Here is a 14,186-nt window from a genome sequence, read left to right on the forward strand (position 1 = left end):
CCCTTGTCCCCCTTCACTGCTGGTGTCTCTCCTCTCCTTATTCCTCAGCCAGCTGCACTCTGGAACCTGCTCCTCGGCCCAGTGGACTAACTCGCCAAGGTCACCAGTGCTCTCTCCCCAACTGTCGTAATGACTGCAGGCCTTCGCCGGCATTCTCTCCATAGCAGTGTGCCATTCCCCACTCAGGGTGGGTCTCTGCCCTCTGGGGCTCCCTGCCAAGTGCCCCAGTAAGGGCTGAGTGCACTGTTCTTCAGACTGCAACCAGGCCCTTGGCCCAAGCCACAAATCAGACCAGGACACATTACCAGTGAAAGTGTTTAATAGTTAAATTATTTAAATAGACTTTTCAATTTCCATGGGAAATCATAATCATACCTGTTTTTGCAAGAGCAGGAATATAAAGAGTGCACACCCTTGGAGGGAATGAAGAGCTAGCACTGGTGTCGCCAGTCACTGCTGGGATAGGCCGAGGAGACCGGAACCAATTGGGGGAAACCACTGGAGGAACTCCGCACACACCGCGTTACTCAGGTTGGAAGCAAAATTAACACCCAGCACTGCTGGCGGCCAATATGAAGGGGCAGAGGACTTGAGAACGCCACCATGGAGAAAGCCAGCCCCCCCACAGGTGCAAGAGGGGCAATGCAGAACCCAAAGGACAGAGCAGCAGAAGCGTGGACAGACTCAAGCTGGCAGTTTCAGGTCCACAAGCTTTGCTTCTCAGAGCCATGTTCAAATTGGGGTGAGATGGTGTGTGGAGAGGGGAGGTGGGTGCTCACTTTGGCAGCACATATACATAAAAAAAGGGGGGAGGCCGATGCTAGTGTCCAGTGAGAGGTGGTGTGGGTGGGCATCAAAGTGGTGTTTTGCAGTTGACAATCATGGCAAACCTCCTTCAAGATCATGTTGGAGATGAGAATAATTCTGCCCTGAGAAGCAACAAAAAGATGTGGGCATGGGATCCAAGGATTCTGTTTGAATAGATCTCTATGATAATATATTATTTTCCAGTTTTATACCCTCAGAGGATATAAAAAAATAGTTTTTCCAATATACTTCACTTCCCTCTCCCAAAAAACAAAAACCAGACAAAACGAAATTTCTGCTAGCTTTGCCCTTTGGATGCTGAAGCTGGGCTCTATCCTTTTCTCTGTGTGTTCGGTAGATGGAGAGCAAAGTACCACCCTCCCTGAACCTGAGGGCTGCACGTTACCCCCAAATCTGAGGCATTATCCCTGGGCGAGCCGCCTGCTCGGCAGCCAACTGAGGAAGGCAGACAGGCAAGGCTTCCCCCCGCCCCCCGTGCCGCCTGGGCGCCCGCGGCCATCCCTGGGCTGCCTCTGCAGGCAGCAAACGGCCAGCACCTCAGGGAGAAGAGGGGACAGGGGCCATGCAGTCTTTCGCAGGCTGAGGCTGCTTCCCTTTATTCCAGCTCAGCCTGAGATGGGAAAGCAGGTTTTTGCTTTATTATCCATTTGCATTTTACTGAGGGGAAGTGATGTTAGAGAAATCGGGTAATGTATGCATGTAACTTCCCATTTAATCTGAATGTAGGGCACCCCAAAAGGACACGCTCACTGCTCTGGTTGGACCTGGGAAAACCCAAAACTGCCTAATCTGAAGTGAAGTGAGGGCAACAGGCATCCTGCATGTGACTAGTTCCACGGCACAAATGCACACACACATCTACACCAGTACAAACGCTGTGCACAGCTGTTTTCTAATATAATTTACAAAATATAGAATTTGGTATATTTGTTAGATCTCCAAGGTTTTCAATAATACAAAATAAAAAATACAAAAAAGACAAATTGGGATCCTCGCCCACCCCCCCAACCCCCAGTGGCATCTTTGTTTGCTTGTGGGTCTCATACGCATACAACTAGGATAGTCTAAAGAAGGGCACAGAAAGTTGTTTTATTTAATAAATATTTTCTTTTTCTCAGAACCACCCCTCCTTGCCTCGAGTCTGCTCGCCTCCACCTCGCAATGTGTTCTGTTCCCCTCGAAGAGGCACTGTCCACCTATGTAGGTGAGGAGGAGGGCTGCGGAGAAGACTGCAGCCCCCCCAGAGCCAGCACGCCCCTCTGTGGGGGAGGGGCCATGGCCTCTGTCGGGGTGTTTAAAGGCTCACGTAGGGAAGCGGACCCCCGGGGCCGCTGGGTTCCCCTGGGCCAGAATCGGGCCGCCAACCCACCCACCCGGCCGAGGCCTCCCCTTCAGCCCTGTCATTGCACGCTGGGCTGCCGCACACACCGTAAGTACTCAGCAGCTCCCTTCCACCTGCGCAGCAGCACCCGTTAGAAAACTCGAGATTCAGGTCGCGCCTAGCGGAGTCTTCTAAGGAGGAAACATCTTTGGTCAGCTTGGTGCTCGCAGGACGCTGGCACCCTGGGGCCTGGGACAGAGGCTGCGGCCTGCCCACAAAGGCAGAAGCTGCTTCTGGAGTCAAAGTGGAGAATCTCACTGACGCGGCCGCATGGGCTAGAGCACAGGCTTCCACCTGCACCCCCCTACGGCACACAAAGAAGCCATTGCCATTTCTCTGGAGGCCAGGCTGCCTGGCATCACCGGCTGGCAGCTGCTAACTGAGTGGGGGTCCACCGTTGAGGAAGTAGGTCATCATCTCGCCTTTCCCCTTGACCTTGACCACACCCCTGCACTCCAGCTGGTAGGTGTTGGCAGCCAGCACCTGGTACATGTCCGTGGTGACCTGAGGAGAGAGGACAGTCATTGTTTAGCCAAGCCGTGATCTCTTGTCAGGCAGCCCCGGTCCCCGACACAGGAGGGTGGGCGGCACCTCCCTGGCAGGGGTTCTCAGGGACAGCTGCTCCCCCCTAGACTTGCCTGTTAGAAACCAGAAGGATGACAACACCTACTCCGTGCCAGGGAGTGTGGCCTGTGGTCCCTGAACTGCCTGTCATTGTCCACAGAAGCTGAGCAGACACTCTCAGGCTGCTCCAACACCAAGCACAGGACCAATGTGTCTACCCATGTCTCATTCCAGGAAAGATCAGAGATGTTTCTGGAAATTGGTTTTTCATATCACAGAGAGCCACTACTTATCTCACTGAATTTATGAGGTAAGTACTATTATCCCAGGCTCAGAAAACCTAAGTCACTTGCCTGAGGCTACAGAGTTAACAAATGGTAGAGCGAGGATTCAGTTCTGTATCCCATTGCCCATCTTTGCTTTAGCTTTTGGAACAAAGAGGGGAACTCACCAGTGGCTTTGGTAATCACTATTGTAGGGCTGACGTGAGCAGCAATACAGATGAATGCCTCACAAGGTGACCCAAAAGCCATCTGGGCACAGCCCACATGCTCTGCCAGCCACCCCACAACACCCCTGTTGATGGGCCAGGAATCTCTAGATAGGCTGCTGGAAGGTAAGCTGGGTTATCTATCATGTGTATTCCAGGAATGGGAAAGCCCTATGCAAAGGTGAGGTGCCCATCTGTCGGTGGGGTCGGACGTTCTGCAAGCACACAGGCCTCTTTTCCCAGCTCCCATCGTGTTGTCCCTTCTCCCCTGGGCACAGGGATAGAAGTGAGAGAAAGCTCTTTGGCCAGTTTCCTCCAACAGCACCTACTAACCAACCAGGCTAGGCTGATCTGGCCAGGACCATGCTTGGGCTGACCCTTTGTTCAAGGGATTTAAGGGACATTTAACAATGTCAGTGTGAGCAAAGGGCCATGAAGAGAATATAGTTCAGACTTGGGAAAACGGAGACCAGGGAGGCTAAGTGACCTGCCCACAGCCTTAGTGGGACACTGGGGGTTCAGAGGTACAGAAACAGAACTATTGTCAGCTTGGAGCAGAAGGAATCAAGGAAGGCTTAAGAAAAACAAAAGCAGTTGAAGAGAGGCAGGCTGGGAATCATAAGAGCTGCCACTCACAGGATGAAGAGACTTTTTCTCCTCTCTGGCCAAGCCCCTTGTCAATTGGGGTGGTGGGGGCACCATCCGAGGGCTCACTGGCCTTCCCTGGTTCTCTTGCGGCAGGCCCTGAGTGCTGTGGGCTCCATTTGGCAAGATGTCTTTATGTCCCCTTGTATACCTGGGTCTAGGCATTAGCACTCCTGGCTTGGCAGTGGCTCCCACCTTACCCCCCAATTCCTTCTGTGGCCAGTAGAGGGCTTTGCACAGGAGTGAAGATCTGTCCAAGGTCCTGAGGGCCTGGAACACAATGGTCTTCTCCAAGCTCCCCAGACCTAGTACCAACTACTTTCAAAATTAACTTTAGAAATTCTGACTGGGCTGCTTGCCCCAGGGACCTGGAGCATCAGGCAGCGGCCCCCATGGGGGTGAGCCAGGTGGTGGATTCTCCGGCACTCACCTGGATGCGATCAGGCACACCGGTGCTGTCCATGCGGCTGGCCACGTTTACCGTATTGCCCCAGATGTCGTACTGAGGCTTGCGAGCCCCGATCACCCCGGCCACTACGGGGCCAATATTGAGTCCTGCAGGGGACAGAAGTCAGCAGTGTCATCAGGGCTCAGAGAAGTGCCCACCCTCACTCTCATTCCTCCCTTGACCCTCAGCAGGTTCTTCCAGACTCAGCCTGAAGACAGCCTGAGACCTGCTTTACTCTGCAGCTCCCATGAAATGCCTGCCACCCAGACCACAGGGGGACCCGTTCCTACAGCACTGCTCCTGTGTCCTCACCCTCATCAATTCTGAGCTCCTACAAGTCCACCACCAGGACCACCCTCTTCAAGGATCCAGTGACCTACCACAGCATCCAACTGCCTGTCCTTAATCATCCTATTCGTGGCATTTTTCAGTCCAGTCAGACACCATGTACCAGGATTTGCCCTTCTCTTCTTCCTCATTCCTGTTTTCTTTCAGGGGCACCACCGTTCTCATTCTTAGTACCTAGCTCCTAACCCACAGTGCTTTCTCTGTCCAAGTGATCCTCCCCCTGGGTGTCTGAGCCAGGGCAGAAATGCCACCATGACCCAGCTCCAGGAAGCAAGGCTGCCACCTTCCCAGTCCTATGCGTGCCAACCCCAATCACCCTGCCCCTCAGCCTGTGCTGGTTCCCCATCTCACGTGTCCTCTGTCTTCTGCAGGCAAGAACCTTCCCAAACACACCTGGCTCAGCTGACACTGTCTAGACTTTTTTCGGCCGTGTCTCCAAGCCCCTGGCCACTCCCTCTCCTCTCTCACATGCGGCCGCATTAAATCTCACTGTTGTGTTTAAAGTAGGACTGCAAAGAGTCAGAAACGTCATCACTCCTCTCCAGTCCTGCCAAGGTCCTATAGCTTTTTACCCAACCTGCTCCTCCCAGGCTGGATTGGCCAGAAGCCAAGCTCACCAATCTTCATCTGGAAGTTGTTGAAGGAGTGCTCATTGATGTACTTCATTTGGTCCATGAGCTTCATGGCAAAGTCAGCCAGGGCTTTGATGTGGGTCTTGCCCACCTTGTCATAAGTAGAGTCATTGAGGCCTGAGGCAGCCATGTAGGTGCTGCCAATGGTCTTGATCTTTTCCAGCTGTCTGAACCGATCCTCACTGATGATCTGAATGGAAGGAGGCCAAACCAGGTCACCACCAAGGCTGGGCCCTGAAGTCTATGGGGAAGGGCAACAGCATGGCCCCTCATGTCCTCCCCTACTCACCCATATGTGATCACCATGAGCCACTATCTGCCCTGCACCAAAAGCCCTGGGCCAGCTCCCTAGTCACCTTGGAGTCTCTTGCTCCCAAGAGGGGGCTGGTAGCCATCTTCCCGCCGCGCCCCCCCCCAATCCCTGGCTCTATCCCCATCCTTTCCAGGGATACCACCTCATCTTCGTCCAGAAATACACCCTTCCTCTATCTCCACGCCCTGCCTGAAGGGTACCCTCATCCATTTTAGCTAATTCCAGCTCTGTTCTACCCTAGGATCCTCATGAGCTGTTTCTAGCACCACCCAGTCCCAGCTCCATCCTCCTCCTCCCAGGGTCAATATGCCCTATTGGGCACAGTATCCCCAGCACCTGGCACACACTAGGTGCTTGGCGATGGTGTAATAAATTAAGACACGTTTGTGTTTCTGCCTCTGCTGTTCCAGGCTTTGCCTGTCTTGCCTCCTCCCTTAGCCTAGCAGGCCCTCTTCTTTGGACTCTCTCAAAGGCTGGTCCCCAGCTGGTCCCCAGCCTAGGTGGGAGAGGAACAGTGGCTGATGGGGAGTGGGTGGCAAGGTAGTCAGGTAGGGCCTCAGTGGGGCAACCGACCTGCAGAGACTTCAAATTCCAACCCCCTGAGCTGGGACCCCCCTCTCCCCCACTCTGCCACCTACTAGCAGTGACCATAGGCAAGCCGCATAGGTGGGCCTGTTTCTCCTTTGTAACACGATAGGGTAAAAAATGTAGGCAAGATGCCTTTCTCCCCCCAGCCCTCCCCCATTTGCCTGCCCCACTGCACCTCGTCAAAATCGGCGATGATCTCATTGAGCAGCCGCAGGCACTCAACACCCTCATTGTTGGCCTCCAGCTCCACGTAGAACTCAGAGAAGTTGGCGATGGACGCAAACATGACCGCCACGCACTCACACGACTGGTAGTAGAGCTCATCATTGCGTCGCTCACGGGCCAGGAAGTGGGCAGCCACGTCCTTGGGCAGGATGTTGTGCAGCAGCCGCCGGTTGTAGGCCTGCAGCTCCTCCATCTCCTCCTTCTCCTCTGTGGCCTAGTGCACAGTGTCCAGTCGGGGGGGGGGCACACGGCCTGCCCGCGTGCACCCGAAACCACAGTGCTCGGCCTTCAGTTCCGCCCCCCCCACCTCCGGCTTTCCACAAGGGGCCTCTATCACTCTGACCACCAGAAAAGTGAGACACGTACACATCCAACTGTGCCCTGCCTGGCTGCCCCCTGGAATGTGTTGGCCCCAAAGGAGGGGACCCGGGACTGGAAACAGTCCTGGAGGAGAGGTTGAAAGCATCTCAAAAAGCTAGACCAAGGGAGGGGGTTAAAGAGGGTCTGAAACCACAGCCCCAGTGGCCCTCCAGCTACCAGATGCTCCGTAACTGTCCATTTTCTTCTTCATATCAGGAAGTGCAATGAGAAAAGCAGTTTGATAAGGATCACATAACAGATTGACCCCACTGGGACGATGGCTTAAAGCCGCAATGGTCTCCCTGGTCCCCACCAGACCAGACTTGCCCCAGGGCCAAGAGGTACAGATGCCCCACAGTGCCTCTGGGGGTGGGATGGGGACATCACCACTGACTTTGGTTTTCCTCCAGTTAGGGTCCTGGCTCTGGGAAATGGGGGTTGTGGTCACTCACCCTCCAGGTTAAGAGGACAGTGCAGAGCCCTTTAATCAAGAAGCCATCAGTGGCCCACAGCCTGAAGTGCAGATGGTCATGCACCAAGGTGTGCAAGGAGCCATCTGACCAGAGTTCATGTAATACAGGAGGCACACAGTGCAGCCTGCGGGCTTCCTGCCCCTCGATGGCAAACAAAATGGCCCCTTTAACTGGGAGTGACCATGCTGGTAGGACAGGCAGGTAAAGGAAGACTAACAGGGTGACTGAAAAGATCTAGCCAGCCTGCTGGGGGCTTCCCTAACTAAACATGGAGGCCTTTCTATTTGGCTGTAGCTACAACCTCCAAAACCTATGACCACTTCCCCGGCTCTCCTTGTGGACGATGGCTGCTTGTGGGGACCTTGCTGGCACACCCAGCCAAGGCCACAGGATCTGGGTCCAGCAGGTAGGGCAGAAAGCTCAGGGATCCCAGGGCTCAGAGGCCTAGCCTTGCACCTGAAGTGAGAGGACCCAGAGCCCACCAGTCCTAGAGCCACTGGAAACACAGCCTCGACAGGGGTTATGCCTAAGCAAGTTCCTGGGTGGAGACACCAGGTGGGTCCAGCGGGACCTTTGCTCCAATGAAGTGAGAAGCTTTGACCACCCCCTCCTCCCAAGCCACCCTCCGCCTGCTCTGGTACAGGTGTGCCAGCGGGAGTAGGCCAGAGTGGGAATCTCTGTACTTCTCAAGGGTTACTCCCTGGAAGAGCCCCCATAGGACCATCTGCCTCTGAAAATGCACAGGCTCCCACAGTCCTACTGCTGCTGAGGCCACACGCCTGGGGGCCCAGGAGCACTCCAGCTCCTTTGATCAGCCCAGCAGTGGCAGAAACATAATACGTGCTTTCCCAGAGTACATCTGCCCAGTGCCAGGCAGCTGGTGGTGGAGGCTGGGGTTGGGACAGTGGGAGACTGGCTACTGCTGGCAGAACAAGCCAAGGCCCTGGGATCCTAACCAGGAACTCCTTTCACATCCGGACAACTTTGCCCTAAGACGTGACATTGGGCAGCTCCCCACACAGCTAGCCGCTTCTAGGATTGGGCTCTGGCCAAGCAGGAGGGCTCAGGGGGCCACAGCCCCCTTGCTGATCCTAACAAAGTCAATGCTGTGAGAGAGGGATAAGACCTGAGACCCAGCAGTTTGGCCAGGGGCAGGCTTTCGGGTAAGGGTGTGTTCCTGGTGCAGAGCTTCAGGGAAGCAAAGGACCTTGGGCTTCCCCAGCTCCCCTTCAGCACCACACCCACCCACCATGACCTTAGATCCAACAGAAAAATTAGCTGCTGAGTTAGACTGGAGGGGCGGGGGGCACCAGACTCTCACTCACTCAACCCAAGGACTTGTGGTCAGGTTTTTGCTTCTTGCTATGTATTTGATGCTGTCCCACCTCCCAAAAGTCCTGGAGGAGGACGGGAGATGGAGGGATGTGTAAGCATCATGAGCCTGTTGCAGGGGTGCAGTGGAGAGAGGCCGACACACCTGGCAGGTAGAGATATGCTCACCCCCAACCCCGCACACCTGTGCACAGGCCTTTCCTGAATGTTTTCAAAATGAAAGGGGAGCTGCTGTTGCCAGAGCACTGGGGAGGGGTTCGGAGGGAGGCTCGGGCTGCTCTGCTCACAGCCCTGGAAGGCAGCCTCACTTCGACCCTGTGCACTTCAGGGGCTGGACAAAGACGAGTGGGGGTGACAAGGCAGCAGGTCACAAAGGCAGGCTGGGTAGCAGACTTACCCCTCCCTTGCTTCCAGCCCTTTCTTGAGATCTTTGCCAAACAAATGAGTTGCAGGACAGCAATAGTCTTGGGGTAGGGGGACTTCCTGGGGTTTCATAAGGGAGGCAGGGTGTGTGTGGGCAGGGAGGTGGAGGGAAATCAGCCCCAGGTCCCACAGAGCCGGGACAGCCCCTAGGAGAGAGCTGGGGTCTCTGTCTCCAGGGAGCTTCTCCAAAGGCCTAGGGGCATGAGAGAGCCGGGAGGAGGCAGGAAGGCAGCCTGCAGCAATCCAAGCCGTAAAGGCACAGCCTCACATTGGCTATCCTCCCAGGTCCCTCCCAATCCAGGGCTGATAAGGGGGAATTTCACATGCAAAACAGGTTCCCTCCAACCTCAGGGTATCTGTTTAGTGGGGAATCTCAGCCAACCTCATGCAAAACTTAGCAGGGGCCACTGAATGCCCCCATCTTTAATGAAAATCCAGGACCTCCTGCCCACAGTGAAGACTTTCTCACCGCGGGCGCCCTCTGCTGGACCTTCTGAGTCTGTCCAGCCAGTAACAAGCAGCAACTGGGTCCACCACGAGCACCTGGAGCATCATCTTGTGTGTGGCCCAGTGACATCCCCTCCTCCAGGTTTTGACACCATCAGGGCACAGCACACAAAGCCAGGAGGCTGGAGCACTGCCCTGGGCACCTAGCACCCCACTGCCTCTGCCCCTACCTGGACCACCTCTCCCCAAGGCCAGGGTCCAGGCACCTGTCCGGGCTTCCGGATGATGGTCTTTGATGCCCCTTCCATCCATTCTCTGGTGGAAGAGTCTTCAAGCCAGTTCTGGTCACATCAAGCCCTGCTTAGGACCCTGTGGGACCAGCTCCTGCACTGCAGCCTGTGCCATGGGGACTGCGCTCCCCACTCTCCTGACTCCTTGCTGCCTGCACCACAGACTGGAGCGGCCATGCCTGCCCTCTGTCCCTGCCTCTGGATGCACACAGCAGTGTCTGGCCAGTATTTGTGACTTAAGAGCACATGTCTTGGGCCCATCAAGGGTGGGATGGGTTTTTGGGCTCTTGGCTCCAGAAAGCAGGGAGCGGGCCTGCTGGGACATAGGGCACTGGGGTAAGGCCTGAGCAGGACGCCCCTTTAGTGCAGGACGAAGGCTCAGCCAGCCCAGGTGATGAACTCGTTCACTCACAAAGTGCTGCAAGGACTGGGCGCGTCCCCCATCCCACTTCCAGCCCGGGGGCCACCCACCTGCAGTTTCCAGAGGAAGTCCAGGCGGGCGGTGGACTCTACTTGCTGGGCGTGCAGGTACAGGGCCAGCACAAAGACTGAGATGATGATGGGCGTCACCACCTTCAGCGCCACCTTGGTTGCATGCTCAGGGCTGTAGGCAGTAGGTAGATGCCGGGCACCTCGTGGCATGCCCAGAGGCCCCCCTCGGGCCTTTTCTTCCTCCCTCTACTCCCCCTTCTCCTTAAGCTCCTGCTCAAATTTTGCCTGAGGTAATGCCTCCTCCAGGAAGCCCTCTCGACTGGCATCCCTGTCTCAGCCCCTGCTTACACCAGCAGCTCAGCTGATACCCGCCTCTCTCCCGTCATTGGGGAGCTTCCCTCTGGTCACATCAGGGGATAAATGAGGCCCTTGTAAAAGGCACTACGTACATCCCAGGGGTCTCCCAGTGGACAAGATAGAGGCCATGGGCATAGTAATAAGGGAGCCAGGCAGGCCATACTGGCCATCTCTGGGCTTTGGGAAAGTCTTTCAACCTCTCTGAACCTTAATTTTCTAATCTGCAAAATGGGATAACACCACCCACATTTTAAGAATTAAAATACCAGGGGCACCTGGGTGGCTCAGTGAATTAAGTGTCCAACTCTTGATTTCAACTCAGGTCATGATTTCACAGTTGTAGGATCAAGCCCTGTGCGGAGTTTGGAGCCTGCCTGGGATTCTCTGTCTCTCTCCTGCTTGCACTCTCTCTCTCCAAAATAAATAAACATTAAAAAAAGAAAGATACTGTATACAAAATTAGTTGTATAGCACCTGACAAACAGTAGGAACTCCACACCTAGTAGCTAATAATGGCTAATTCTACTCCTGTTAACGTTATTAATAAATACTCTTCATAAAAGCTGCTGTCCCAAATCCTGTTCCTTGTCCAGCAGAGAGCTCAGCCTTGGACGCTGCACAGACTTTCTGTCCAGCGGCAGCCCAAGGGCAGGGCCTACCCTACAAAGCCCACACGGCTTGCTGGCCCCTTTCTACTGGCAGGGAGCAGGGGGCACCAGCTCCTATTCTCCTGAGCCTGGGGGCTCACACATACTCCTGGGGAAGAACTGGAAGCCAGATGCTTTAAGGTGATGCCTCTGGAAATTACCTACGTCCTAATGACCCACTAATGAGTCTAGATCATCTTGGGCTGGTGGGAATCATACACAAAAAGAAGGGCATCTACCCAATGAGGCATCCTTGGTCCCCAGGGAGGAGAGAGCTTCCCTGCCCCTCCAGCCTCCTCCTTCACTGTCCACCTTGCCTCAGAGGCCCCTCCCCGATGGGCACCAGTGCCTTCTCTGCTGGACCCTGGGCTGCCGGCCTCTGGCAGCTGGGGGCCAAGGGCAGGGAGAGGCTGTGTCAGAGGACTTGGAGAGAATCCACTCACCACTGGGAGGTCCCGTTGTTGCTGACGTCTCTGTGAACAGAAGCGGGAGGGCTGTTCAGGGCTGCTCCCCCCACTCCCGTTCCCTCTCCCACCTTGCTCTGCTCCCTCACCACTCCCAGTCCTGCTGCCCCGTGCCCGATGCCACTGCCCCCACTACAGCTGCTCTCTTGTCCCCCACCCCTCACCCCCCTCTGGATCCAAGGAGACTTTCAGGATGGAACGCTTACAGAAAGCCCAGCCCCAACTGGCATCGGGTCTGCATGACCACAAATCACCCAGCCCACACCCAGGACCCAGGAGCCCCCAGCACAACCGCCGGGGCAGAGGCCAGCCCACCTCCCACCCCAGCCCTTTGCTGCATCCAGAGAAGAGACTCTCCACCTATGCAGTGTCCAGTGTAGTTACCACAGCCACGTGTGGCCACTGAGCCTCCAAGTGTGGCTCCTTAGTGCAAGCTAAAACATCCTGTAAGTGTAAAATAGATACTGGGTTTCAAAGAATTAGTGTGGGGAAAAATGTAAGTGATTTCATTAATCATTTCATATTGACTACATATTAAAATAGTATTTTGAACCTATTGGTTAAATAAAAGTATTAAAATTGTATGCTTTGCCTTTTTAATATAGCTACTATTGGGCAGTGTTGCCCTGGAGCCCAGCCAGGGACTCCCAAACCAGAAATGACCTCTGTTCTCCGCTGCTGGTTCAGCAGAAGGGGGGGCGGGGAGAGGGGAGGCTGGGGTGGAGGGAAGGAACATGGTAGACTCAAAAGAAATATTTTCGGATGAATGAATAGATGGATGAATGGTTTGCTGCATTTCTCAGGGGACACAGACTTGTCACTCACATTTTTTGCACTTCCCAATGTATGTTTATGTGTGTAGGTGCTGGGGGCAGAGTGATGGGAAGAAAAGAATATTGAGATCAGGCGCTTTACATACGTTTTACTACTGTAGATATTATTCCCATTTTCCTGGGAGCTGTCTGGCCTGAGGCACAACTCCCATGCCTGCGACCTAGATGTGGGACCTAACAGGAGACGTTGAGCAGTGCACAGACTACCCAACCATCCTGGCAACCCTGCCGACTTGGCTACATTGCTCTGAGACTGGAAAGGGATAACGTATGTCCCAGTGCCTAGCTTGAGGCAGGACATACAGCCCATGAACAACAAGGCTGTTCTTCTGCTTCCACAGACCTTGCTACCCAGCTCTGTTGAATCTTTACCCCTCTGGGCCTGAGGTGCCAAAGGCAGAGTTAAGTGAAAATAGCTCATTAGAGACTGCTCTGGACAAATGAAGAACAATTCACTGATGCCTGAGGGCAAGACTAAGTCACAAACTGGAGGGCACAGCAGGACCTAGTCACCCTGAGGCCGCTCCCCCCACCCCCTGGGGAAGGGAGGAAGAAAACAAGACACTGGTGCTTTGCCCAGGTGCTCAGCTGGGTACAACACAACACTCCCCTTGCAGGCCCCAGCCGCCTGCTCTTCCGCCCCCCCCCCCCCCCCCCCCCCCCCCCCCCCCCCCCCCCCCCCCCCCCCCCCCCGCAATGCCCCAGACCCAGCGCGGGGAGCCACGTACATGACGTTGGCGGTGACCAGCAGGTCGGCATTGTCAAAGAGCGTGACACGGGGCACCTCAACGACGAGCACGTATGTGAGCTCAATGGCCAGCATGAGCACCAGCTTCCCAATGCAGCTGATCTGCAGGAACACGGAGCAGGCCAGCAGGCTGAGCAGCACGCTGTAGGTGAAGTACTGTGGAGAGACGGCAGCGGGCTTCAGAGCCCCGGCGCCCCGCCTCGGCCCCCCGCCCCTCACCCCCAGCCGCCCGAGCTGGCCACGTTTCTGCCGCTGCGAACCTGTGAGGTCACGGGAAGGGCCCCGGTTAGGAGCCAGGAGATGGGGCTCCAGGCTGAGCACGGCCGATGCACGCAGCAGAGCCCAAGGGTTAGGGCAGGGCTCCAGGCCTGAGTTTTATCCACTTCACTACAGACTGTTTGTGTAACTTGCGCCATTTATTCAACCTTTCTAAGCCTCGGTTTCCCTGTCTGCAAAAGCTCCGATGTCACGGGCTCCTGGCTGCCGTTCCATGAGCGGAAGCGCCTGGTGCCCTCAGTGACTGCAGGGAGCTCAGGCCCCAGCCCCTGACCTGCAACTTCACATCCCGTGTTCTGCGAACTGAAACTGTTTTCAGGGCTGATGTGGAGACATCTCAACTGGCCTTATTTGCAAAGTGACAAACCTGCCCCAGTGATGTGATGCTAATTATCATCTTTAGCCTGCTTCTGGGGACGAGTCATACATTCTGCTGCAGAAATATCACCGTATTTCCTTATCAGGTGCTGCCCAGGCTACACTGGGGGTGCGAGATACTCTTCAACTCTGAAAAATTCCAAAGTTCTTAGTCTATCTGGCCTGGAAGATGCAGATGAGGGCTTGTGGCCCCACATGATTTACCCTGAGGAAGTCCCTTCTGCTCTCAGAGCCTCCGTTTCTTTCTCTGATAAGAGAGGAGCT

The 14,186-nt window shown here is 55.1% G+C and overlaps 2 protein-coding genes across 5 annotated transcripts in view; one reads left to right on the forward strand and one right to left on the reverse strand.

Annotated features, from left to right (window-relative positions):
* Nucleotides 1-6,042, forward strand: part of SEC22A (SEC22 homolog A, vesicle trafficking protein) — an 88,002-nt gene extending 81,960 nt beyond the window's left edge. For 3 of the 4 annotated variants that reach the window (XM_029939454.1, XM_029939455.1, XM_029939459.1), the window contains 3 exons: nt 394-742; nt 1,947-3,083; nt 4,545-6,042. The gene's annotated coding sequence lies outside the window, so the exon portion shown is untranslated. The remainder of the gene's footprint in view (nt 1-393; nt 743-1,946; nt 3,084-4,544) is intronic. The other variant, XM_029939458.1, reaches the window with a different exon arrangement.
* The window catches only part of ADCY5 (adenylate cyclase 5), a 144,727-nt gene continuing 130,842 nt past the window's right edge, over nt 302-14,186 (reverse strand). The window contains exons 15-21 of the mRNA XM_029939453.1: nt 13,249-13,424; nt 11,667-11,696; nt 10,259-10,391; nt 6,413-6,676; nt 5,322-5,526; nt 4,339-4,463; nt 302-2,713 (exon numbers count right to left, since the gene is read on the reverse strand). Of these exons, the coding sequence (XP_029795313.1) occupies nt 2,585-2,713; nt 4,339-4,463; nt 5,322-5,526; nt 6,413-6,676; nt 10,259-10,391; nt 11,667-11,696; nt 13,249-13,424 (1,062 nt within the window). The 3' untranslated portion in view covers nt 302-2,584. The remainder of the gene's footprint in view (nt 2,714-4,338; nt 4,464-5,321; nt 5,527-6,412; nt 6,677-10,258; nt 10,392-11,666; nt 11,697-13,248; nt 13,425-14,186) is intronic.

The sequence above is a fragment of the Suricata suricatta genome, chromosome 5 (assembly GCF_006229205.1).
Source record: "Suricata suricatta isolate VVHF042 chromosome 5, meerkat_22Aug2017_6uvM2_HiC, whole genome shotgun sequence".
Lineage (NCBI taxonomy): Eukaryota > Metazoa > Chordata > Mammalia > Carnivora > Herpestidae > Suricata > Suricata suricatta.